Source organism: Schistosoma haematobium, chromosome 4 (assembly GCF_000699445.3).
Source record: "Schistosoma haematobium chromosome 4, whole genome shotgun sequence".
Taxonomy (NCBI): domain Eukaryota; kingdom Metazoa; phylum Platyhelminthes; class Trematoda; order Strigeidida; family Schistosomatidae; genus Schistosoma; species Schistosoma haematobium.
Window position 1 is genome coordinate 26132311 of NC_067199.1, and position 26194 is coordinate 26158504.

Consider the following 26194-nt stretch of genomic DNA (forward strand, 5'->3'; position numbering starts at 1 on the left):
TCGTAGAGGATCACGTACATCACTTACATTATCTTTATCTCCGTCAATTGATTCCCCTACTCCTAGCTATTCTGTAGGATCAGCACAGTTTAGTGTATTTGGTGGCAGTCTTGATGAAGATCCATGCACAGCTGAAGTTTTGTCAGAAGAAAATGAATCTGGTAATAATATTGATTCTGTTAATAATATTGATAACTCAAACATTTTACATGATAATAGTATGAGTAGTTCTAATAATAATAAACAGGTAAACTCCCGGTGTAATTATTTACAATCATTAAATTCTTTTTCACACACTACAATTATACCAAAACAACAACAACAAAATTTCACGACAACTATTTCACCATCAACATCTTCATCTAGTACGTGCAATAATGGCATTGTTAATTCTCAACACAATAATTCAATTAATGATACTCAAGTTGGATTAATTAATAAAGGACAATATTTTGTGAATAATCGATGTAATTACATGTGTTTTCATCATCATCACCATCATCATCATCATCGGCATCATTTTCATCATTTTGCTATACATCATTGTAAATTAGACACTGGTTTCCCTTGTTCATTAGGCAATTTAACATGTCAACGTAATCGGGATTTAGAACAATTAATAAATGCTAGCCTACCATTAACGTACGATCAATTGAAAATTAAACTAAGCGATAATTCTACAGCTTTATTTCAAGAGTTTTGGGATATTCCTATGAATCATGCAGATAAAAAAGAATTGCCTATACCTGGGATTTGTCATAAAAATCGTTATCAATCTATTCTCCCAAGTAAGTATAATTTGTATGGTTGTCTTTTAGTAATGTATTTTCTGTTCATTACTTCTAATTATCAACGAGAAATTAGTCTTTTTATATTTTTAATAAATATCTGCTCGTATCCACTAAATTGCCTATTTTTACTACTAACTGGATGATGACTGGAAATTTATGTGAAGTGCTATAATACTGTTAGGCTCTAAATGTTAGTATATTTATTAATAGTTCATTGATTAAGTTTTGTATTTGATTAGAAATGATCGTCTTATCAAATGCGTTGTGTAGTTTGTCGATCACTAACGGTATAAATATCCTTCCTGAAGCAATATCAATCTTTCTGGTAGTGAACAAAATTACTTGAATATATAAATAATTTGTTTGGAGTGACTGAGTTTTTGGAAATTTTGTTTTCAGTTTGACTGACTTATTTACGTATCTCATTGTTTAGAATTATAAACCACTCATGTTTTTCGCTAATAAAATGTTGTGTTAACACAAATTACCACTTTACAATGCCAGGAAGAATCTTATCAGAAATCTCGTAAGTGGAATACATGACTATTATGATGCATACCGAATGAACCATTTAAAATGTCACTACGTTTCATAGTTCTGCTAGTAACGGTTTATCATATACTTGTTATCACTAAAAAACAATAAGAAAGAATTGACTCTAAGTGAGTCTATTAATCGGTTTTATTTAGTGGTGTTTCAGTATTAGTTACTTTGTCATATGCACTGTCGGTCAATATGATCAGTATATTGAGCCTTGAGTCACATTGATATGATGGCTTAATATAAGACTGGATGTTCAAATAGAAACACATTATGCAAGGTTTATATCTTTGCTTGGTTATTGAAAAGTTTCATGCTTAAACCACTGAACTCCGTTAAACGTATACAAATGAATCTTATACTCAATAGGTTTTCTCAGTTCATCTTTGTTCTAACATCTTATGTAGTATATTTTTACTGAGGAAACTTGGAGAAATTTATCTTCAAATAAATTACTAATGTTAATTGAATTTAAATAATTGGAAAGTAGTTTAACTTGATGGTTTCTCAGCTTTGAGGTATTTTATGCACCTTAATAATTGTTCCGTATTCTTCTATTCTTTTACCATGAATATTTCATTTAACTTCTTATTTTATTAGACCGATTTATTATATAGTTCCTAGGCTTAGGTTGTTACCTTTCTTCATTATTCCCTGTCTTTTCCACCCTCCCATTCTCTAAAATATCGTCATTAAATTTGTTTACATTCATTTTTTTTTACATTTACGATATGTTGTAATAAAAGATTGAATTGTAAATAACTAGTGTGTGAATGTTGTTAGCTAATTATGTGTATAATTATGGACTAACGTGTTTCACAAAAGTTGAGCTCCAAGACTACAAAAGATATTAAAAATGAAATCGCATTTTGATTTTCAATGGTTAAGATCAATGTCACTACCAATTTCCGAGACTTTACAAACGTTTTCTCGTACTTGGGATTTTTAAAATTTATTTAACAATTTATACTGGGTTTATTTATTTTGTTCTTTTTTATATTAAATTATTTAATATTCACTTTGCACTTATCGGAGCATTTTTGTTAGTAGTAGTGCAAATCTCTTACTTTAAGGAAACAAAATATTAAGGCGACATTTTATATTTTCAGCGACTCATTAAATGAATGCTTTTTCATTCGAGTTCGTATGTTAGTGTTCTGACTGAAAAAGGAAATAACACCGACTCCTTTTCAATCATTAAGTGTTATTTACTTGTTCTACTGAGTATTTGCAGAATGATATTATCACTCTTATTCTCTAGTTGCTAATATACGGTATTTTATCTGTTGAATAGTCATAATTTTAGAATCATCCAGTTGATAGATTGTATTAACCGTAAAAAACTAGTGACGAGATTCACGTTGTGCTTTGCTGGAAATATCTGTTTTATTGGCTGCTGCTGCTAATAATAATAATGTACCTAACCTACCAAGTATTGTTTTACGTAATCGGCTTTAAGTCACACTTGTTTTTGAATGAAATGTGAGTTTTGTATTTTGCTATTACCAGCAGAAATATTTAGGTTTCTTCATGAAAAATAGATACATTCTCAGGGATATATCATTTTATTTAGTTTTTTCCAGTTCTGTCGCCAAATGTAATTCCCATTCAGTAGTAACACGTTTTCTTATTGGATATTTTTTTCATTTTTACTGTAGAGTAGGAATAATACTGATTGATTTACCAATTCAAAATTGAAAGTCATGTATATGTATTGCGTTAATGCTTTGTAACTATAGATTTCACCTACCTATTGCCTTCTTTCACAGTATTAGTGGTGTAGTAGTGAACGTTATGACTCTAAAATAGCTTTCAGTCGAACTTAAACTATAACTCTTGATCCAGCCCCTAATAATTAAGAAGACAAAAGAAAAACCATTGCAACCGACGACGATTAAGTGGGAAAGATACATCTATTTATAGAATTTTCGATTAGTCCTTAAAAATTAGTCATGAAGAATTCCAGTTTTTGAACTCCATTTTCAAATACAGGCCCAAGGTTTTAATATACCAAATAGCGATCCGGAAAAATTCTTTCTATTCTGATTCAAACCGAATTCTTCGGGAAAGCACATTGCCCAATAACGTTCTGTCGGATGAATCCATATACCGACAAAGAATAATATATTCCTGGTTATCAACCCGAAAATCAAATAATTCAAGGGTACACTTCAAAATGGTGATCATTATAAACATCATATACAAGTCATCTGTTTCATGGCACATTTGGTATCAATAAACTTGCTTAATTGCGAGGTTCTACAACCTCCGTTATGCTTGAACGACGAATACAAACATTCCTGTCAGTGTATGTTGATATTCATCCCGACTAAAGGAATTTATTAGGAATAAGCTTTGGGTAAACTATTTTAAACTTTTATATCACTACAAAGAATAGTGCTCTTTTATGTATCCGCATAGTGTTTCATCTTTCCAATCAACTGATTGTAAGGGAACATTTCAATTTACAGAAATACAACGGTGAAACAACTGACATGTTGACACCAAAAGAAAATATTTTGAAAATGTAATGAATGTACGAATTTTTTTCGAAAAGTTCTTTTTATTCTCTGTTTATAATGAATTATACTTCAACACATTACAATGCAACTGTCGGAATGAGTATACCGAATCAGAAAATCAAGGAATTGTATAGGAAGTCTCTAACATCATTTGAAAATGGTCATAAATGCTGATTAATTAGAAAGAGATTAGTTTGATTTTTCATACCATGTTCATTAAATCTATGAAGTTTGCCGGTGAGAAATCGATCCTTTGAACACTTTTAAAAAATAGTCTCAAGAAAAATATTTTTGTCTATTTTCTTATGGTGTTGGGTTTTAATGTTAGAATAGACAAATATTTGATTGTTAATATAGAAAAGAGAATGCTGATTGGTTAGATAATATACATTGATTGATGTGGTCGAATGATAATGGCTGCTCACTACACGTTATTACCAACCAAGCCCTCGAACGACTTTAAATCTAAGACAAGAACAAGGCAGTGGAGCATCGTTAGGAGATGCAGTCCCATGGTAGCCGGTGACCGACGATTGGTTCATACGCCATTTGTTCCCTCAGCATACTGGAGCCCATGTGCACCATTGGTTTGGGATCCGGTTAAAGCACCGGACATTCGCTTTTCGTCCTCTCATTTTCGTAGACAACACCCCCACCACGAGAAGGCAGTGAGTAGGACTTCCCTGTCAGAAGCTGTATACGCGTGGCCGTGTGAGAGCATTTCGAGAAGGAGGGCGGGCCCACTTCACTCTCAGCCATACCAGGGCGTTTGGGGGCCATAAATGTATCTTAACTACAAGTAAATCCTGTAGTAACTCGCTTCACCATTAAAAAGTTATCTGTAAAGGCTGATTGAATTATTTTTAAGTAAAGTGACCATTGTCACATCCCCTATCCGTTCATTTCAAATTCCCATATATCTCTTGGCCTATATTGTTAATGATCTCGTAAAAACGAAGATATGAATTTTGCAAATAATAAAATATTAGAAAAGTGTAGACAAATCACTGAACAATTAGTAATGAAATAAGACTATATTCAATAAAATCTTGAGAGTTTAATAACAGCAATTCCTGGATCCAATAATCACTAAAATTAATTTATCTGTTAATTTTAACTATTCACGAAATAAATAATATTACAATATAGTCCATTTACTTACATTAGTATTAGTGTTATAAATCTTCATGATAATTAATGTTGATTGTGAAATATATTTGCATTGACTGAAATAAGAAACTACATAATTAGCACATTATGTTATTAATGCCCTGAACAAAATGTATCACAGTTACATATATTGCTATGGAAATATTCGCTTATCAGACAAATAGACATCAAGTATCCATGATAATTTATTACTCATTAGGATGAATTTGATTGTATTTTACAAAACGATAGCAGTTTATGTAATTTTTGCAAACTAAGATAATCACTAAGACAACAATTTTTCTGTACTACCAAAAAAAAATTAACATAGACTATTCCGAATAGAATTTCGTACAGTATTATAGTGTGTTACGGTTAACAAGGAATTTGTACTGATCCAAGTTCATAGCACACTAAAAATTATGCCGTTATTTGTATATCATAACTAAGCATTAGAATCAGTTCAGGTATTTCCAATCCGTTAAGTTCCTTTGAAAATTTATTTGTTTTTTTAAAACTTAGTCTTCCTAATGTGGTTGTATGTAAGTAAATGCAGTATACCTATATAATCTGATATTTTTCAGAATTACTAACTTTTAGCTTGATTACACCGGTAAATTCAAATCAATAATGATATTTTATTTAGTATAAAGTGGATTATATTGAGAGCTATAGATTAAAGCTTTAGACTCTTAACATTTTTCTGTTAAAAGTCACGAATTGAAATACTGCTTCATTAATCATAATCTTCATACATTCTACTTATAGCTCATATGACGTACTTGGCTATTGAATTTAATTATTACATTTAAAACATAAAATGTGAGTATGGATTTCATAGAGATAGCTTATTTGTATTCTACAACTGATTGAATAATGCTCTGATAAAAAATCTACAGTTACACATGTTGATTTAATGGTGTTTTTCTTAAACCAAAGGAGTATGTTTATCTCTATCGCAATTTTTTATTAAAAGCACGTTATTTTTGGTTAGCTAACATCACTGGATGATGTTTCAGTTAAACAATTACTGAAAACCAAGAAGAACTATGACAATATATTAGATCCCAAATATTATGTGAATAAGAGTCAGGTCAGTCACTGAGTCATATGCAACTTAGAACTTGACATGTATGTACATCAGTTTCGGTTTGGGCGCCCGGGCAGTATCACAGCTCTCACACAATTCAAATGAGATTTGTGTGGCGCATATGTATTTGGTGCCTCCTTGTACCAATATCTATGTGTTCAAATAATAATAATAATACATCAGTCCAAGGTATCACACTCTATTAGCCACATCAAGATAAAACTGTCAGAGAAAATCCTAGGGTAGTTTAATTAGTAACAGTATTAATGGGAATAAATAATGCATCGAACGTATGGTTCGAGAAGAAAATATGGATTGGTGGGATAAGAAAGATTTATAAAGTAATTTAGAAACTTTAGGTCTAGGGGAGGAGAAAAGAGTAAATGCACCTGCAACATTACAAACGATCTTAAGCTACCAAAAGTCTCTAACTGCTAATTACAATGATCGTGAGCTTGTACAAAGTTTATGTACTACGTTGATACGCCTTTCGTTGATAAACACTCCCACAAAACCTTTCTATCTACAAAGTCGAACTTAAACTTAATATCAAGAAGTGTAGATATAGTTGTAAGTCTGTAGGAATATCTGTTTCAGAACATGATGAACGGCGAACATTTGGTCTACACATTACGCCCACATCTGGAAGTGGCCTCGTTTTCCCGAATTCGCTCTTTACTAGTTTAACGTAACTAATGTCATTAATGATGATAATAATCAATATATACATATTTGTGTCTCCCACAGAGTCTTCATTGAGTATTAACTTTTTAAAGTGTAAAACATTTGTGTACGAAAGTTATTTTACTGGCTAAAGAATTATGTCAAAATCCTCAATCTTAAACTGTCCAGTTACTCTATTTTATTAATCTGGAATGATTCAGAATTAGTGTCAATAGCACAGATACGACCATGTTTCGTCTACTAAATCCTGAGTTTCAAAATTATTTCATGAATTTATCATTCTTGAGTTATCTCTATGCCTGATCGTTTTGACAAACATTAATGCTACTGCTTCTACCACTGGTATTCAGCTTAGTAGTCTTGTCCCTCTGTGCTGATATGGTGTAGCAACTAAGGCTGATGCATTTGTTTGCCTGATTCCATATTGTTTATGACTAACTAATTTTAACTCTTATACATTTGGTCTCATAAATTTAAAAGTAGTATAAAGAAATCACTTTGAGACTATAAAAGTTCCTCGTTTTTGAGATTTAATTTCTTCGTTCATTTACTTTAATTTATTACCTAAATGAATGCATATGTAGTCCACTTTTGATATAATCATCTTCCCTTTGATAAGCAAATGAAATGCTTTCTAATTTCTCGATTTTATTATTTACATCAATACCTCTCTATTTAATGTAGAATGCTACAACTAGGCTTAGTAAATATAGTTTGTGTATGCTATACTCTATTAAATTTGTGTGAACCTGTCAGTTGAAGGTTTGCTTGTTGATATATAAAAAAGAAGTGGACAAGTTTATTCTCTACTCTGGGTAGGTGAATAGGTTAGATTACTGCTATATAATTCCTACCACTCACATCCTTCTGCATAAATTTTCATACGACCATTAATCTATACTTAACAATTTCTTTTCTTATTTTCAGTAAAATTTGCCATTGCCTAAACATGTTTTGTTGTTTCACTTTATGACGTTTTGTTAACGTTTACACCTAGTGAATCAGTTTTTTATGTCTTCTTAATTGAACGCTAATTGTCATATCTTGTCGTCGCTCATTATTATGTCGGAATCACTTATTACTTATACTTGTAAAACGAGGAACCACCTCTTTTCCCACGACGCGAAAGTAAGAACACAAAGACTAGTACAAATGAAAATTTATTAGCACCGAAACACGACAACGACAACCCTAGTCCAAAATCTACTCATATATTGATTGTACACATATTTTGATTAATAATTAGGATGAAATCACATATATATCACATGCTATATATCATGCTGAGCATAGTTCATGTCAATTTAATACAAATATATCATATGTTATACAGAATAAAATATCATACGGGAAAACAAAACAAATACTGCATTGAATAATCAGCACATTGAATTAAAACTAAAGTAATATTGAACAAAAATCATATTAAGTAAATCAATTTAATTTTAACTTTTCTTCTCGTCATATCTGTTTTGTTTCTAATTTATCTGCTTGTTCTGTATTGTCTGTAAAGCGTTTTCATTACATTAACCTATGAACTTTAAATAAGCTAAATGCTTCGAAACTTTCTCAATAGCTCTGTTTTGTAAAATTCAACATATAAGTCCATTTTCATTGGATAATTTAGTGTTCCTGAGTACATTTACTTGATTTTACCGTCATAGGATTGAATTATCCTTTCTTCAGCTTACCACTAATTCTGTTCATAAATACGAATGGTAACAGAACATGCTTTGTGCACATCAAAATGTTAGATTTTAAATATTCACTGTCTTGTCTTCTAAAAATAAAAGAAGTGGAATTTTTTTTGTAGGAAAGCATCACTTCAGTACCTATTATTATTATTATTATTATTATTATTATTTTCATGTATGGTTGCATTTTGTTTGTCACAATGATTAAGTTTATGAAAATCTATTTAGAATAACATGGGTTCACCTCACATTCTTCCTTCAGGCATTTGGGAATTTGATTATCATATATGTAAAACAAATGGACTGAATACAAAATTGTCGGAGTTGTATTAATATTACTTCGATTTTTATGGTCATTATTCTGTTGAAGTACACTATGAGATATGCCTGGGTGATTCTCAAAATGACCTTGAGATTTCAAAGGTATTTCCCAGCCAATCAGCAGAGATTTTATCCATGTCAAAAATATTTACAGCAGAATAAAATATTTTACAGTTTAGTGGTTTTAGGTAGATTGTTGGTATTTAAAGGCTTATTGTCAGTTTTCTTATTTTAATATTATTAAAATCTCATTACATAACCTTATTTATGTGATTAAATTTAAACCTAGGGTTCATTTCTGAATTCGTCTCATTACGAATAAGGAGTTTTATAGATGATTTTTCATCGCATATCAAATATTATTATTAATAAAATTGTTAGAGTTATGAAGTTATATAGATAAGATCGTCACCCCGATATCGATATAGTTACGTTATGCGTGAAAATCGTTACCTATTTTGGCATTTACCAGCTTGCTTGTTATTCAACAAACCACCAGTAAAGTGATTTCTTTGAGGGTTTACCATAAACAAAATAGATTGAAAACAACTGGTTGATTTATGTGTTAGGTACGATCTATATAGAATGAAATGATCATGTAATACGTTTAATACTGTTAGTTTTACACTGATTACAGAAAAGGAATTTGCTTAATAATTGTAAACGTTCCAAGCACAATACAAAGGTATTTGTATCATTCTTTTTATGTCATCGAAGATAAAAGTCACTCGTATTTTTAATTTCATACAAAAACTCAAATGTAGCTTTCTCGTCCTTGTATACTATTCAATCTCATTCTACTTTATCGTAGTTATTTTTTTACTTCACTAATTTATATTTTTCGAATTGTATCTTCGATGTCTAATCTTTTCTATTACCATTAATACTTACTACCTTAACTACTCTAAGATTTATCTTAAGAATTTTGTCTCACTGTGCTAATAGGTTACAGCAACTGAAACCGATGTACACACGTACCAAATTCTAGATTGTGTTTGACTGACTGATTTTATCAGATAAACTGCTACTCACAAAATTAGTCACATTTTTCAGTTAATTACTATACTATGTGCTTTTATATGATAAAAAGCATTGGAAAACGTTTACTGCTATCTTAATACTTTTAATAAATGAAAATAAATAAAATATGTTTATAGTTACCCAGCTTTATTTGTCATACAGTAGACAATGTCATTTACAATAAACAGAGTTATTATCCCATCATACAAATACAATACTTATCACTTTATTGTATATCTTCAAAAACAGTATCTGTTATCAATATTTGTCTCTTGTTGCGAAGATGAGATGTCCCTCTGCCGACAAGAGTGAGTGTACCGACGCACATCAGATCACTCTGCATTACTGCATCCATGTGAAACAGGCATGAAACATACAGTAACTGTAAACATTTTATTACAAATGTCTCAAACATAGTGAAACAACTGAATCATTACTTTTGAGGCTAGTGATTTGTTACCACGGGAGAATGGTAAGTCGGTTTATAAGGCTATAGATCTTCATCGATTGACAAGACTTGAACATGTATTACCTACATCTAAGCAACCAACCCTTAACTCGAATTACGAGGTTGAATGGAGTAGGGACGGATTGAAATTAAACCAGTGGCGACTAAAACAATGCACGCGATCATTTTATGAAGTCAGTGATTGTCGGTTGGAGCCATCATAGTTGATGGATTCACTCTGTCTTTGGTTCACTTGAACTGTATATGGAAGCGTTGTGTAACACGATTCAGAATCAATGGAGTAGTAGTCAAGATTTATTCACACTTTCTTCCTCTAAATCTCCACTTCCTGTATTTCTTCAGATATCTACTTTCCCTTCACCCTTTTGGAAGCATGTACTCAATGTTTAGTCTTCCTCATTATCATTGTTAATGCATTATTTCCAGTCACTTGTTAATTATCTTATTCATTTCATCTGATTATGTTGATGTGTTATGGTAACTTGGGTTCACATACATTTGTGCTGAACTCTGTGTTGATTATGATTCATAAACTGAAATGAAATTTATCAATATAACCTGTTGGTTGACAGTTTAGCGCTCAAAATATTAATCATTCATGAAATTTAGCTCTTAGGTGTATGTTTACTTAATTCATTAAATCAATTTTGATTTACTTCTACTTGGGTTTTATTCACTTCAAGATCTGAACAAATATTAGCTAAGAAGAAGGATTAAATAATTTATTGTACAGAATAGTTAATTTTTAAATTATTCAGGAACATAGAAGTTAAGTGAACTAATTAATAATAAAAAATCTGTTGATCGGATTATTATAAATTAGTGAATAAACTTTATATTTTTAATTTATTATAATTGAGTTATTGATGTTTTTATTATACTCATATTACTTAACGTCGACACATTGGTACTTTTATAATGTCCACCATGTAAATAACATGTTAGTCAAGCATTGCAATTTTGATAGGTAAATAAATATCAATTTTCCAATGTAATTTATGGTTTTCGTACAAGGGATTACTGTATTGTCCAATTTACTTTTTGTGTTTACATCGTCATAATTCTTAATTTTCTGAATGGAATATAGAATTTCTTTAATAAACATAATGAAGCAAATAGAGAATCATAAATTTGAAAAATAAATTTGATTTTAACCCCTACTGCCTATAATAAGAAAATGAAATATGAATTATTTATTCACATAAGTTAAAACGATCATTATGTTATACTAATTATATATGTATATATATATATATATATATATATATATATAACTGATAAAATCAAAGGAAAAGAAAACAACACTACTAGAGAGCAAAGTGAAGCAAGGTGGATGGAATTTGGTCATGAGTGGGCGTATGATGTAATGTGGGTGGGTGGGTATGTAGGTAAGTGTACGTTACAAAAGGTCACTATGATCTAGAAAACATACATGCATGCATATGCATACGCGCATAAAGCATCGTGTACGTGACACAACAACCGACCACTATTATTACATCTTTTTTCCGAAATTCAAACACTTGTATACAAATAACAACAACAAAACAATTTTATTATGTCTCAAATACAAATATTCAATCATTCAAAAAGTAGACTGTAAAAATAAAAAGTACGTGTGTATATGTAGGTGTAGGTGTATTTCAGTGAAAATGCGTGGGTGAAAAATTTATGTATTAGACTGTGACATAAAGAAGAAACATTGCTTTCTCTTGTATCATCGTCATCATCATCCACACATGCATACATACATAAACCTAAATACATATATATCACACACCTGTATAAACAAGTACACATCGAGTTATCAGAAAAAAACATAGTTAAAATCAGTTACATTGAATAGAAATGTTAATGTATTGGATGTGTTGTAGTAACACAATAATGATGAGGATAATTATTATCAACATTGATAAAAAAGAAAATAAAAGAAATGGATAGGAATAGTAATAAAAACAGAGAAACAATGAACAAATAAATGGATAGAAAAGGAAAGCAACACAAACTATTTCCTTTCCGTTTTTTTACAGACACTAAAAAAATCTATAAAATATTTTATGTTAAAAAGCATTGCAAAAAATAAACAGTGTTGCTAAAATTCACAAACGCAGTTAGGCAGTCAATAACAATCAACACAGAGCCCTACACAAATGTGTGTTAACTCAAGTTACCAGAATACACCAACACAATGAGATGATTAACAAGTGACTAAAAATAATTCCGGCCTATGCTCCTCCACGAGGAGTAACAGGCGTAATTAAGTAAGCAAGGAATAATTCAGTAACAATGATGACGGAAATCATCTAGCATATACAACTAATACACGCTCGCATCAAGTTTAACGTAAAGTGTGGCAAATGAATATGTATTCTATGACTACGTTTTATGTTTTATATGTTTACAATTATGGTAAGATTTGGAAACATTGCAAGCTTCGTTTTGGTAATTCAGTCAGTCAGCTACAACGTGGGACCAGACACATATATGCATCGGTCCAAGTTGCCATACCTCATTAACACAACAAGATGAACACTGGATTCATAAAAGTAGTCAATTCAGAGGTGGTAATATATAAAAGAAAGATTGTATATCAGGATATAGTACAGGAAGAAAGAATTAGTTCGTAGAAAGATATGAAGCGATTTTAATCTTACGGTTTAAGGGAGGACAAAGAGTGTATACACCGACGCTATTGTGATCGATTCTGAGTCATGTCACACAGAGTCTCCAACCATTGGTTACGACAGTCATGCGTACCCCAAACCAGTAGTCTGCGTCTACCAACATGGCTCAGACCAGAAGTCAGTGACTTCAAGGACTGATGCTACGTTTTGGTTTGGCCAACCCTAACTTTCTTCCAACCGTCACCAACACTAATCAGCATTGCATGTCGTGCCAATCGGTGTTCAGGCATACGTAACACGTGGCCCAACCATGTCAGTCGGTGAAGATTTACAACCTCATCAACTGATTTTCCATCGTTCCCTAATACCCTGTGTCTAATCTCACTATAACTTACCCGGTGATCCCAGCAGACGCCAGCAATATTTCTGAGGCATTTGTGGTCAAATACTAGTAGCTTACGAGTGTCTTCTACTCTTAATGGCCATGTTTCGCTGCCGTAAGCTAAAACAGAACGGACTGCCGCTCAGTATACTCGTCCTTTTATTGATAGATGGATATCTCGCCTTCGCCATAGGTGACGTAAGTTGTCAAAAGCCAAACGAGCTTTTCGAATCCGTGGTAATTATTTTAATAATAGCTTGTTTAAGATTGTTTTGCCCCTATTTTATTGGTTCAGAATTGATTCTCTTTAGTTTCTTATACTAATTAATCTTGTTTTATAATATCAATAGTTTTTATTTTCTGAATTGTGATTCTAACTGATTTCTCTATTCATCTGAATTTTAGTCATCTATTCATTGTTTTTCAAAATAATTTCATCCACTAAAGTTCACACATTTTGAATCATATCGATTTTGTCAAGTATTTTGTATGCAATATGAATGTTGCTTTTTATATTAAAAAGGCATAATACTATGACGTTATATACTGGTGAGTATTTCGTGTTAATCAGGTCAAATTAAAATTAGAAACAAGTATAGTCAATCAATTATCGATTGTGTACCGACCAAATTGCGACACTTTGGATCATCATTGAATAAAGTTCGTCATCATTGTTATAACTTTTGGCCTATTAATGTATAACATAATGATACCGCTAATTAGAGAACAGTGAATTATCGACCGAACCAATGACGCATGAACCTGTACCAGCAGTCTAGAGTCTTTGCCGGTCCTGCTTCCTGCCTAGCCCTGTCTATTAATTTCAGAACACCAACCTCAGCCTCTGCGATATGAATCATGTATTTCGAATGTACTGGGTTTATATACAAACCAAACAGAACACATCGCACCATAAAATGGAAAATAACATTTGTACAAGATTTAGCCAAATGTGACTGTGAATGTGAAAGAGAGTAATTGATAGACTGAGAATAACTCAAGAATGGTAAATGGTATAATAATAGTTCATAGGTCAAAATAAAGCTTATAATAAGAGGAATATGAATAGTTTAGTTACTTAACAATTATACAATAAAAATATATGTATAGTTTATTTGTTTATTTATTTAAACACATAAATACTAATACAAGGGTGCTCTAGATACATATGCGTCCCACAAATCTCATTTGATTTGTGTGAGGGCTGTGATACTGCCCGGGTGCCTAAACCGAAGCAGGTGTTTTTCTTAGCAGGCCACACCCGGAGCCTTCGACCTAAAGGTCTGATCCACAAGGCAGTGGGGCAACGTTGGGAGATGCAGTCCTATGGTAGCCGGTGACCGACGATTGGTTCATACGCCATTTGTTCCTTCAAGACACTGGAGCCCATGTGCACCATTGGTTTGGAATCAGGGTTTTCCAACTCCCCTAGGTGGACTCTCCGTGTCTACCAACCCGGTCAAAGCACCGGACGTTCGCTTTTCGTCCTCTCAATTCCGTAAACAACACCCCCGCCGCGAGAAGGCAGTGAGTAGTACTTCCTTGGCAGAGGTTATATATGCGTGGCCATGTGAGAGCATTTCGAGAGGAAGAGTGGACTCTCCCCACTCCCGGCCGTGCCAGGGCAACTACACATCAACTTCCTCGACTATGAGAAAGCATTCGACAGTGTAGATAGGAAAGTTTCGTGGGATGTCCCTTAACATTATGGAGTACCTGTCAAGATTGTCACCATCATGCGGAAACCTTACGAAGAATGATATTAGACAATAATTCTTACTCTAGCCTTTGCACTTTCTTCTGGCTGTCGACTGAATTATAAAGACATCCAAATCTCAAGGGGAGCACAGAATGTAGTAGACATCTTGGGCCTAGTTGAGCAATTTGGACCTCGTATATGACCTATACCTTTTCTCTCATACACACCAACAAGTAAAAATGAAGACATAGTGGGGCAGCAACCTCTTCAGCAGTAGGCCTCAAAATACACAAGGAAAAAGCAAGATATATCGCAACACAGAGAACAACACAATCACACTTGATGAAGAATCTCTGAAAGAGGTGAAAACTTTTACATACCTGGGAAGCATCGTTGATGAACGAAGGCGATCTGATGCAGACGTAAATGCACAGAATGGCAAAGCGAGAGCAGCATTTCTGCATATGGAACTCAAAACAACTGTCAGCCAACATCAAAGTCAGAAGTTTAAGTGCAAATGTCGAAACAGTTTTATTGTGGGGAGCTGAAAATTGGAGAACTGCTACAACCATCATCAAAAAGTGACAGGTATTTATAAACAGCTGTCTAGGCAAAATGCTCTATATCCGTTATCCAAACACCATGAGAAATAACCCACTGTGTCAACGAACAGACCGGCTCCCATGAGAGCAGGAAATTAGGAAGAGACGCTCGAGACGAGTAGGTCATATTGTACGATAATCATCAGACTATATCACGAGTCAAGCACTGGCTTGAAATCCTCGAGGTAAAGTGAAAAGAGGCGGACAAAGGAAAATATTGTGTTGTGAATCGAAGTTAGACATCATAGAAGTGAGTATCACTTGGGAAAAGACTGAGAAAATGAGCTCATGACAGAGTTTGTTAGAGATCTCTGATCTGCAGCCCATTCCTCGCTAGAGTTGAATGGCGTAGGTAAGTAAGAATCAATCTTTTCGGTTCTGGTATGAATCACTCGTGGTTTCAAAAATGCCCAAATTCAGAGGGCTATATTTTCTTAGATTATAATTACTGTCACTAATATGGTAGCTAATCTGTTAATCGGCTCGTTTTCATACTGGATAACTGACTTCATTATTAAATAGTTAATCACTGGTAATTTTCATCGTCGCTGTTTATCACAAATTACTTGAACTTGAATATTACCGAACGGAATTCTCTCATTTGCTTTATAGTATTGTGATTACCATAAGAATCAAGTCTTGCTGATTTCGACATTTTGTCGAAAACTTTAATTAACACTGCTACTGAGTATCAAATTTTTGGAAAAAAAATAAAACAACGCTTGATTGTCTCGCTGATTTTCGAATGGTTCTCGAGCTGATATCAACCGATAACGAAAAGGATTTTTAGATTTTAGCAGTTTTATTGTGTCTGTTGTTGATCTTTTTCTATAGTTCTGTTTCTTCATTCCTAATTATCTAGGTAATCTCTTTTATTTACTTTTTACATAGATTTCTCAACTCGTGTTATATTGCCTGTTATCAACAATGATATAACTTCCAGCTATATTAATGCAAATTACATTAAAGTAAGTCCAATTATATATATTCAGTTAACGCTCTTGCTAAAAGAGGGTGTCGATGAACTAACATTATTTTAATACTACTAAACAATTCTTTTCTTCGTAACCTAAGTGGTCCAGAAGCTAAATACTTACAGCGAGACTAAAGGTCTTGCTTTCGATCCCAGGTATAGTCGTGGATGTTTATCTCCATTTTAGTGGGGCAGCGGCTCAGTGATTAAGACGTTTGAGTTTTAGACACTAATTTTTTAGGTCCGAATACTACCCCGTCTGTTTCTGTTTGGGCAATCGGGCAGTATTATTAGCTCTTACGGTGAGAGTGTGGCTCATATTCGAATGAGTAATGTACCTGGTAAATGAGTTATTTATAAAAATTAAAATTGTTATTATATTTTATTATTGCTTTGAGTATATTCATCTGTCATGAACCTTTTTGCTGCTAATTGTATATTATTATAATGTTAATAACTATCGTTTAGTGCAACACGGATCATCATGCTCATTTTCGCCGTTGCGAATGTAGTGAATTCAAAATCAATGGATTTAATTAGTCTGATGTTATTTGACGACCGATCTATAGCGTTGAGTTGAGATGACTATGTTTGTATTACTGAAATTATTCTGTTTATTTGCAAAAAATTCATAGAAACAATATTCGATAAGCTTATGTCAGTAATAGCAATTCTTAGAGGTAAATTTTTAAATATCAGTAAGTGGTTGTGGAGGTTGTTGAATCTCAATGAAATCATGAACCAATCCAATTTTAACCACTATTTGTAAACCTGTAGGCACTAGACGGCCGTTTTATCGTAGTAGTGCACATCGACAAATTTCCACACGGGAATCGAAGCCTGGACCTCTTGTGCCCACTAGCGATTAGCTTCGAGAATAAATTTCTGAAATTCTAGTGAGAATCCTTGACCAGTGGAGCTTATCTGTGTCGTATGTGAGGCAGTTACCCATCCGAAGACAATGGGAGATGGTCGTACAATGTAGTGGATTGATTGAAGATATACATTAACACCGTTGGATGCTGACTCTGTGGTTTAGAGGTTAATGATTTACACACGAGACCTACGGTCCAGGGTCCAATTCCCATGTACAGGTTCGTGGATGCGCACTGCTGTAGAGTATCATAATAAGATGGGTTGACCGTTCAGTGCTCTCAAGTCCCCAATGATGATCTAACATTAATCGGTTCATAATTTAAATCAAATTTTTAAGTGATAATTAGATAAGGTACTATAAAGAAAAAAACATTCGATTGATTTCTAGTTTGACAAAATTCATATAATTTTGGAGCCATGTAAGTTTTTAAGATTTTTGTATAAATTGTGTAATCTATAATGATATTTACATATACCTTGAAACTTTAGCTGATTATTATCTGATTGAGCATTATCCATTTCATGCAAATGGATGAATAATTAAATAATTGTCTATAGTGTACAATTGTCGTTATACCATCTACTGATATCACAGTTGTTTTCACCTTGTATAATTATCTTACTTATGTATAATTTTATTCAAAAGACATTTTTGTTATCTATTCGGATTATAGTTAAATTATCAACTAATCAATCAATACCGATATCCTTGAGAAATATTTCTGTTATGTGATCTTAATTCTAAACATTTTATCTTTAAATTCTCAGTATGCAACCGTTAAATAATTTTGTTCTTATTACTTTCTCGTTCATCCAGTTCATTTAACTTGAACATTATATTCGTAAACTTGATAAAAATTTTAATTGTTGACTAAAAATTTAACACTTTGTCATGTTAAATGTTATTGGTAATTGTCATATAAATATTGTTTTGTTTTCCAAAAAAATGTGAAAACCAATGTTGAATGGATGGGTACGAATCAATTTGAACAGGGTTATAAAAGTCGTCCAAATGCATTTATTGCTACTCAAGGTGTTATGCCACATACAATAAATGATTTTTGGCGTATGGTATGGCATTCTCATGCACCGACCATTGTTATGATTACGAAATTGGTTGAAAATAAAGAAGTGAGCTATCTCCTTTATATATAATTCATTCCTTATTATTACTTACATTCATATTCTAGGAAGTAATGGTTTACGTATGTTCACATACCAAAAATATATGCTGTCCATGTGTTGTTCCATATATTTCTAGAGCTTTAAACTGTCAGAATTAGTAATTGCCTCAAGTTAGTATCTTCTCACTCGTGAAATCTAAACTGAAAGTCATAAAGCAGTGTAAAGCTGTATCATTAATAGTAGGGTTAAACAACTGTTGTTTTGAATACCAATTGAGGATCCTATAACCTATTGAAACCACCGATCAACGTGTACCAAATAACTCAAATGAATTAGTATCAATTTAATATTGTTTCACAATTATTATATGTTCTTCATCTATCTATCTAACCTAAACTAACCAACATTATTTTAAAAATAGTAATGTTAAGTGAAAGTCCTGTTTATGAGTTAGTTGGTAAAGTCCAATGTGTTTACTATGTAACAATAGATTAATTGTGATCAGAATGGGGTTTGTGAAGATTGTAGTAATTTTAATAATTGAATTCATGAGTCGATGTAAGCTAGACCACCATCGAAAACCTGAAAGCACTAGTCGGCCGTTTCGTCCTAGTATGGGACTCCCTAACAGTGCACATCCACGATCCCGCACCCGGGATTCCAACCCAGGACTTTCGGTCTCTCACGCAATTGCTGAACCTCTAGACCGCTGAATCAGCATCCAATGGTGTTAATGTCTAACTTCCATCGATCCATGAATGGTTGCTCAACCATTCAACGGTGGTCTACCTTACATCGACTCATGAATTCAACTACTAAAATAAATTAATTATTTAATGTTTTCTAAATTATTATTTGATAATAATGAATACCACACTCCACCTACACACTGCTACTGTCATATAACAATGTTTGTTTGGTTCATGGATGATACCAATATTTTCTATTTAAATGAATGAAAATTGAATCTAGGTGGACCATACATCATCCACGAGCTGTGTGTTTTAAATATTTTTTTATCCACCTACGCATTTCCAGTTATTATTATTCTTTATATAACCGAGTTGAATTTTGTATGTGTGTATGTATGCATGCACTTGACTCGAGTAGATTTTCCTTATGTTTTTAAAATTTTTTATGTCGTCACGTTTCAACTTACATATCGATATATTGTGTCCAATGTTTATTTTGTATGTTATTGCTACCATACGCGATTTGTGTGCAATTTTAAGTAGACGGTTTGTGTGTATGTGCGTATGTGCTGGTGTTGATTTGTGCCCGATTACATATATATAATAGTAGTTATGTTGACTTCTGTCACATAATAAATAAATAAATTCAGTCTTATTCATTGAAAACTCAATTATTGTATTTTCTCAAAATATCGAATTTTGACGTTAAAGAGATTGACCAAATTAATATTGAACATAACTCAGCAAAAGTTGTTCGTTCATTTACTTGCACATTTTGTGTAACAATTGACTTGTTAATTTTTTGACAGAATTAATCCTACAGTATCAAATGATTATATTTCGGCAAAATGGGATCACCCATAAGCAAAGATGGATAGTGACTAGCAGTGGAATCTAGAATGCGAGTTTTGTCTTATTTGGGACTCGTCAGCTGGATTTAACTGCGTCCCAGAGCTACGGCGTTAAAATCAACTCTAGGATGCAGGTTCATCCAGCTGACGAGTCCCAGATAGGACAAAACTAAAGTCACCATACATATTTGCTTATAATGCTTGTGACCTAATTCAATATCGACGCAATCCGCATAGGATGCATATATGCCGATAAGAGACCAATCAATTGCACTTCTGAATATCAATGAGAAGATTCAAACAAACAATACAAAATGAATTAAAATCATACAAAGACTGATTATTTATATCCTTTTAGAGTTAAAGTTGTTTTAATTCAATTTGAGATGATTTGGATTATCCCGTTGTTGATATTTTTAACAGAAATTTGATCGATATTAGTTGGTATATGTACGTACTGTGTCGATTACCTCGATATAGCAATTATTTCACAAGTTCATGTAGAATAGACAATCCTCACAGGATCAACATATTCGAACTAAGACTGTGCAAATTTCAGTTAAACATATCAACAACCTGACAATACAAACCATTTCAAATTAAATTAAAATCCATAATTGTTGCACAAGTGAGTGGCTATGTGGACTCAGTAGCTAAATGGATAACGTGATGGCATTTGAAGAGGACGGTAGTCAGTTCAAGTGTAGGGATGAACATCAACTCTAAGATGCAGGTACGTGTAGCTAACGAGTTTCAGAAAGAACAAAACATGCATTCTGGATACCGCTACTAACCACATTCCATCTATTCTGTGATGGTATTCTGTTCAGATTAACTGTCTGACAAAGATATCATATAATTACTTTGAGATGAGAATAAATGTCACCAAAGAGGCAGTTATCATTTACATTCAGTTGTTATGTCTAGAAATATATGAGAAAACGATATCATACCTCTAGTGTTAAATTAGTAATTAATGTATTTTGTACAATCATTGACTAGAACTAAATTTTGTTCACTAGAGTTTTCGTCACCTAAGTGTTCTTTTCCGCTCTTTGAGAATAAGCATGCAAGTAATTGTGTTATAAATGTTTTGGATGTCTTATTTAATTAATCTAATGGAATTCAAATTAAAGAATAACACAACTCTCATAAGCAGAGCTGAGTGGCGGGTAGCAGTGAAATGCAGGACACGCGTTTTGTCCTAATTGCGACTCATCGTCTGGATGTACTTTCATCTCTAGTTTGATGTACACTTTGGGACTCGATCCACTACCGTTCACTTCAAACACTAATACGTTATTCACTTAGCTACTGAGTACAAATAACTACTGGTTTGTTCAATCGGGTGAATTTCTTTTTTAGCTCGTATGGTATGATTGTTTGGATCTTCCCATTACTGTTTAGGACTGTGGCTGATCCTCAAAATTAATGTTTATTCATTTTCTGCTTAACTACTACGTGCATACGCACACAAATATATATGTACATATTTACATTGGTGTTTTAATTTTCTGTTGTCTTGTTTAAAAAAATGTAATTGATAAAAATGGTTGTCAATTGTGATTACAAATTATCGAACTTCTAAGAAAAACATGCGAATAAATGCTGATGTACATTTTTATTCATTTTGTTTTTTCTCTACGCACAAATGTCAACAGTTAGAAACAATTAACGGCTGTAATAAAATATTTTCACCGCATTAGATTGTTATAATTAAGTGAATATTGCGAAAGTTGTAATTTTTGAAATTATCTTACGAAGAACTATTGTTTGTACTTTTATTGTATAAACATTAGGTACTTGCATTATCGAGATCCTTACATTCTCTTTTGCTTACAAACTTTCTTTGGGTGCATTAACTATTGTTCCGTATTGTGTCTTCCTTAAGTTATTGTTCATCTATGACAGTGTTGGTGTTCAGTTCTTTTTCGCTTATATTGTATTTATGTTTACATTGTAATCTTTAATTTATGTACGGTCAAGTAATGAATAGACCGATGATATTGAACGAGTTGCGAGTTAGGAACTGAACTATACAATAAAAGTTTGTCTACTTGCTGTGTTTTATTCCTGTCCTGGCTGTCAGGCAGAATAATGTGGGTAGCTGAGTCCTGGGGCAATAGGTGTTAAGTATTAATCATGGTCTTTATTTTACTGTCATTGGTCAAGAAACGTAATTGCACCTTTCATTGGCTAATACAAGGTCATTGGTCCACTATAGAGCAATCTGGGGGAATTAATCAATTATCGGGCTAGATAATACAACTGCTCTCATAAATAACAGTCCAATCACATCGGCCCCAATATAATGCAAGAACCTGTTCTTTTTCATCCTTACATAAAAGAGAATAGTTATTGTAACTCCCTGATCGTGTTACATTCGGAAATATTGTTGTTGTTACATTCGAACCCCAATGAGAATACAAGTAGTAAACTAATCCAATTGTTAATCATAGCAAAACTATGACTGAAAAGGAACATATTTAATTTGATGTGGTCAGAAGCAGTTGACGGGAAACCCTACTCAACCTACATTTCAAGCTATTTAGACTAGGTGGTGGGCATACGGCAACCAGACCAATAGAATCCGACCGATACAAAAAAGGACAAGGACAAACATAAGACTGATCATACCATTCTGTAGCGATCGGTCATTTGTACAAACTTAGTAGATTTTGTCTCTATCAAAAAGAAAATACTTTTCTCATACAATGTAATATAATACGTATTTAATTAAATATGAATCATCCACGTAATTCGAACAGAATGATTACTTCATTCGTTTTTATTTTGTTATAGGTTAAATGTGAGTTATATTTACCTGATTCTTCTGGTGAAGAGGATGTATTATCATTTGTGGAAAGTCAATCATTTACTACTAGTCCATTATTCAAAAGTGATCCATGCACACCTGATTTCGATGCTATGAATAATAATACTAATACTGCTACTACTACTACCAATAACAATAATAATCCTTTATCAACTGTAAATATTGTTGCAACAAATAGTACACAGATTACAAGTATTTCAACTAATCCATTATTACCAACTTTATCATCACCGTTCTTTTCACAATCTTCAACATTATCATATCATTGTGGGCATTCAAATGATCAGTCCGATATTGATACAGCTAATATTAGCTCACCTATTTCAACTGGTTATATTATTGCTACTACTGAACCAACTGGAATTCTCCGCAGTGGAATAGATATATCAAAACATTTACACGATAGTGGCATAGCAAGTGTAGATGACCAATCTTCAATAACAGATAATAGTAATTTAATATTTACTAACAATAATTATAAAAATAACAATAACATGACTGATAATCAAAACAGTGGAAAATTATCTAATGATCGAGGTATAAATTTTTATCAATCCATATCATTGCCTGGTACCAGCAAAACATTTGGAAATATAAGTGTTAGTGTGTTGTCGTTGGAAAGACATGATGGATATATAGTACGTCATCTGCGATTAAGTGTAAGCATCATTTTTGGTATATCTAGATTTATGTATATTCATTAAATAAATTCCAGTGTACTCATTAAAAAAATATTTGACCTTAATAGTTGAATTCATGAGTCGATGTAAGCTAGACCACCATCGAAAACTTGGAAGCACTGGACGGCCGTTTCGTCCTAGTATGGGACTCCTCAACAATGCCCATCCACGATCACACATGTAGGACTCGCATCCAGGACCTTCGGTCTCACACGTGAACGCTTAACCTCTAGACCACTGAGTCAGCATCCAATGGTGTTAATGTTTAACTTCAATTGATCCATGATCTTGCGCAACCATTCATCCATTGTTTGAGGCATAAAACTGTCTCTACCTGACTCGGATTGGACTCCACTGGTCACGACTTCTCACTAAAACTCCAGGAAATCTATCTTGAAGCCAGTCACTCGTGAGCATATGATAATCATTATTAGAACGGGTGTTTGTGGAGGTTGTAGTGATTTTAATAGTTGAGTTCATGAGTCGATATGCTTCCAGGTTTTCGACGGTGGTCTAGCTTACATCGACTCGTGAATTCCACTATCAAAATTACTACAATCTCCACAAACCCCCATTTCAATAAAATATTTCATCATCTAATATGGTTCATTAACCAAGTACTAGATTATAAACTTTACTTTGAGTTAATTTTTTTTCGTCTCGACTGTTGCTTCTACCTTGACGTGGTGGTCGGGCTTGCCCATCGTGATGAAGCAACCGAGCTATACTGGTTGGAACAACCGTTCCTCAAGGTCCTACCACGCTAGACAGGTCGGTTGAAGAGCGGTAAGACTAAAAGCAACAAACTGAAGTTCCGAAGGCGAAGTCGTACTGCTGACTGTACAGAGGTGTGACAACAGTAAGGTGTTTCCTTCAGATAACCAGCGTAACAGCGATGCTGCCTCCCCACGAGGATGGGGTTAGAAAAGGTCGACTCTAAAAATGCACACCTCGCCTTATCTTATAGATATCCGTCTCCGGCGGTAAGGCCTCAACAAGTGTGTGATCGGCCTCAAGCAGTTGTCCCTTAGGCACTGCGATCACGCTCTCAGGTCACTAAGACCACCTCTAAACCAATTTCCTTCTCAGGTACCTCCAGAAGAACCCTTTCACGGTGTGGGCAACCGGGAAGTGATAATCGCCCTCATACCTCTAACAGCACTCAAGACCACTGTATTCATAATCAACCTCCCTCTTCAACTTCCTCTTTTGGATTCTTCCTCAATTGTCACCATATCCAACGATTCTAGTGCGCAAAACACTGTCCCAAGTCTACTGAAACCTCGCTCCAAACTACACATTAGAGATTCAACGTACCCTATGTCGAATCGGTCAGCAGGCCTCCTTGACTAAAACCCTAGAATTGATGTACGCTGTGTATCCGAAACACGTATACAGGATCTTAGTGTGGTCATTCACTTGACTTCACCTTGCCAAAACGGAGAGCCGGCGAGATGCACTCTTGATGTATCTGGCTACCCGATGGTAGATTCTCGTGGACTGGCAGGTGTAGGCATATCACTAAGTGCGAGGGCGGAACAAGCACCGTTAGAGTGGGTCCCCGTTAACAGTCGTTTATGTGCTGTTCGGCTGAACGGCACCGTAAGTATTCGGAGGGACAGGGACACACGTCGTTGCCTTTTGTCGTCTCCGCTTACGCTCCCACTGACTGCAGCTCAGATGAAGTGGAAGATGAATTTTCTAGGAAGCTATCTGAACTTCTTCAGAAAGCTAAACGTTCAGACATAGTACTCGTAGGAGGTGACTTTAATGCCCAGATAGGTAGCTTAAACCAAAGAGAAAGACATTTAGGTGGGTATTTTAGTATTCCGGTCCAGCTAACAGATAATGGTGATCGTCTGCTGCAATTGTGCTCAGACAATCGTTTATTTTTAGCAAACACAAATTTTAAGCATAAGGAGAGACATGGTCTAACATGGCAACCCCCTACACCAAACCAACGATGGACTCAAATAAACCATATTGCCACCAGTCATCGTTGGAGAGCGTCGACAGAAGATTGTCGCTCATTCTGGAATACCTTCTTGGACTTGAACCATGCTCTAATACGGGCACGTGTTTGCTTGCGCCTCGCTGGACGCAAAAAAGACCCATCAGAACCGAATCGAGTAACGAGGAAACCAAAAGTAGGTTCCAGGAACAACTGAGGTCACACTTAGGTAGTTCTGGAAACGAGGCTGACCCATATGTTGCTTGGAAAGATATACGAGCAGCTGTGGAAACAGCAGCGACATCTATTAGTGATTTAAACCAAAGGGTTGCGAAAAACCAGTGGATTTCTACTACGTCTATTGCATTGATAAGTTCTCGTAAACTTATCCCATCTGGCTCCGAACACGATAAAAATCGAAAACAAATCAGATCTAGTTTAACCGGAAGTTCGCTAGAGGATCATGAACAATGGCAAGCAACCAAAGCAAAAGAAATGGAAAAGGCAGAGGCTGTAGGTAACACTAGAAAGCTTTTCAGACTAATAAAAGATACTGGAATTAGGAAGTCAAGTGTAAGTGAGACGATCTCGGAAAAAGACGACACTCTTATGTGCTCTGAGTC

At 33.8% G+C, this 26194-nt stretch overlaps 1 protein-coding gene across 2 annotated transcripts in view; it reads left to right on the plus strand.

Moving 5' to 3' along the window:
• The window catches only part of MS3_00007755 (uncharacterized protein), a 58585-nt gene that overhangs the window by 21117 nt on the left and 11274 nt on the right, over nt 1–26194 (plus strand). Inside the window, exons 6-9 of one of the 2 annotated variants that reach the window (XM_051216081.1) lie at nt 1–788; nt 16479–16555; nt 18430–18567; nt 22907–23599. In XM_051216081.1, the coding sequence (XP_051066637.1) occupies nt 1–788; nt 16479–16555; nt 18430–18567; nt 22907–23599 (1696 nt within the window). The other variant, XM_051216082.1, reaches the window with a different exon arrangement.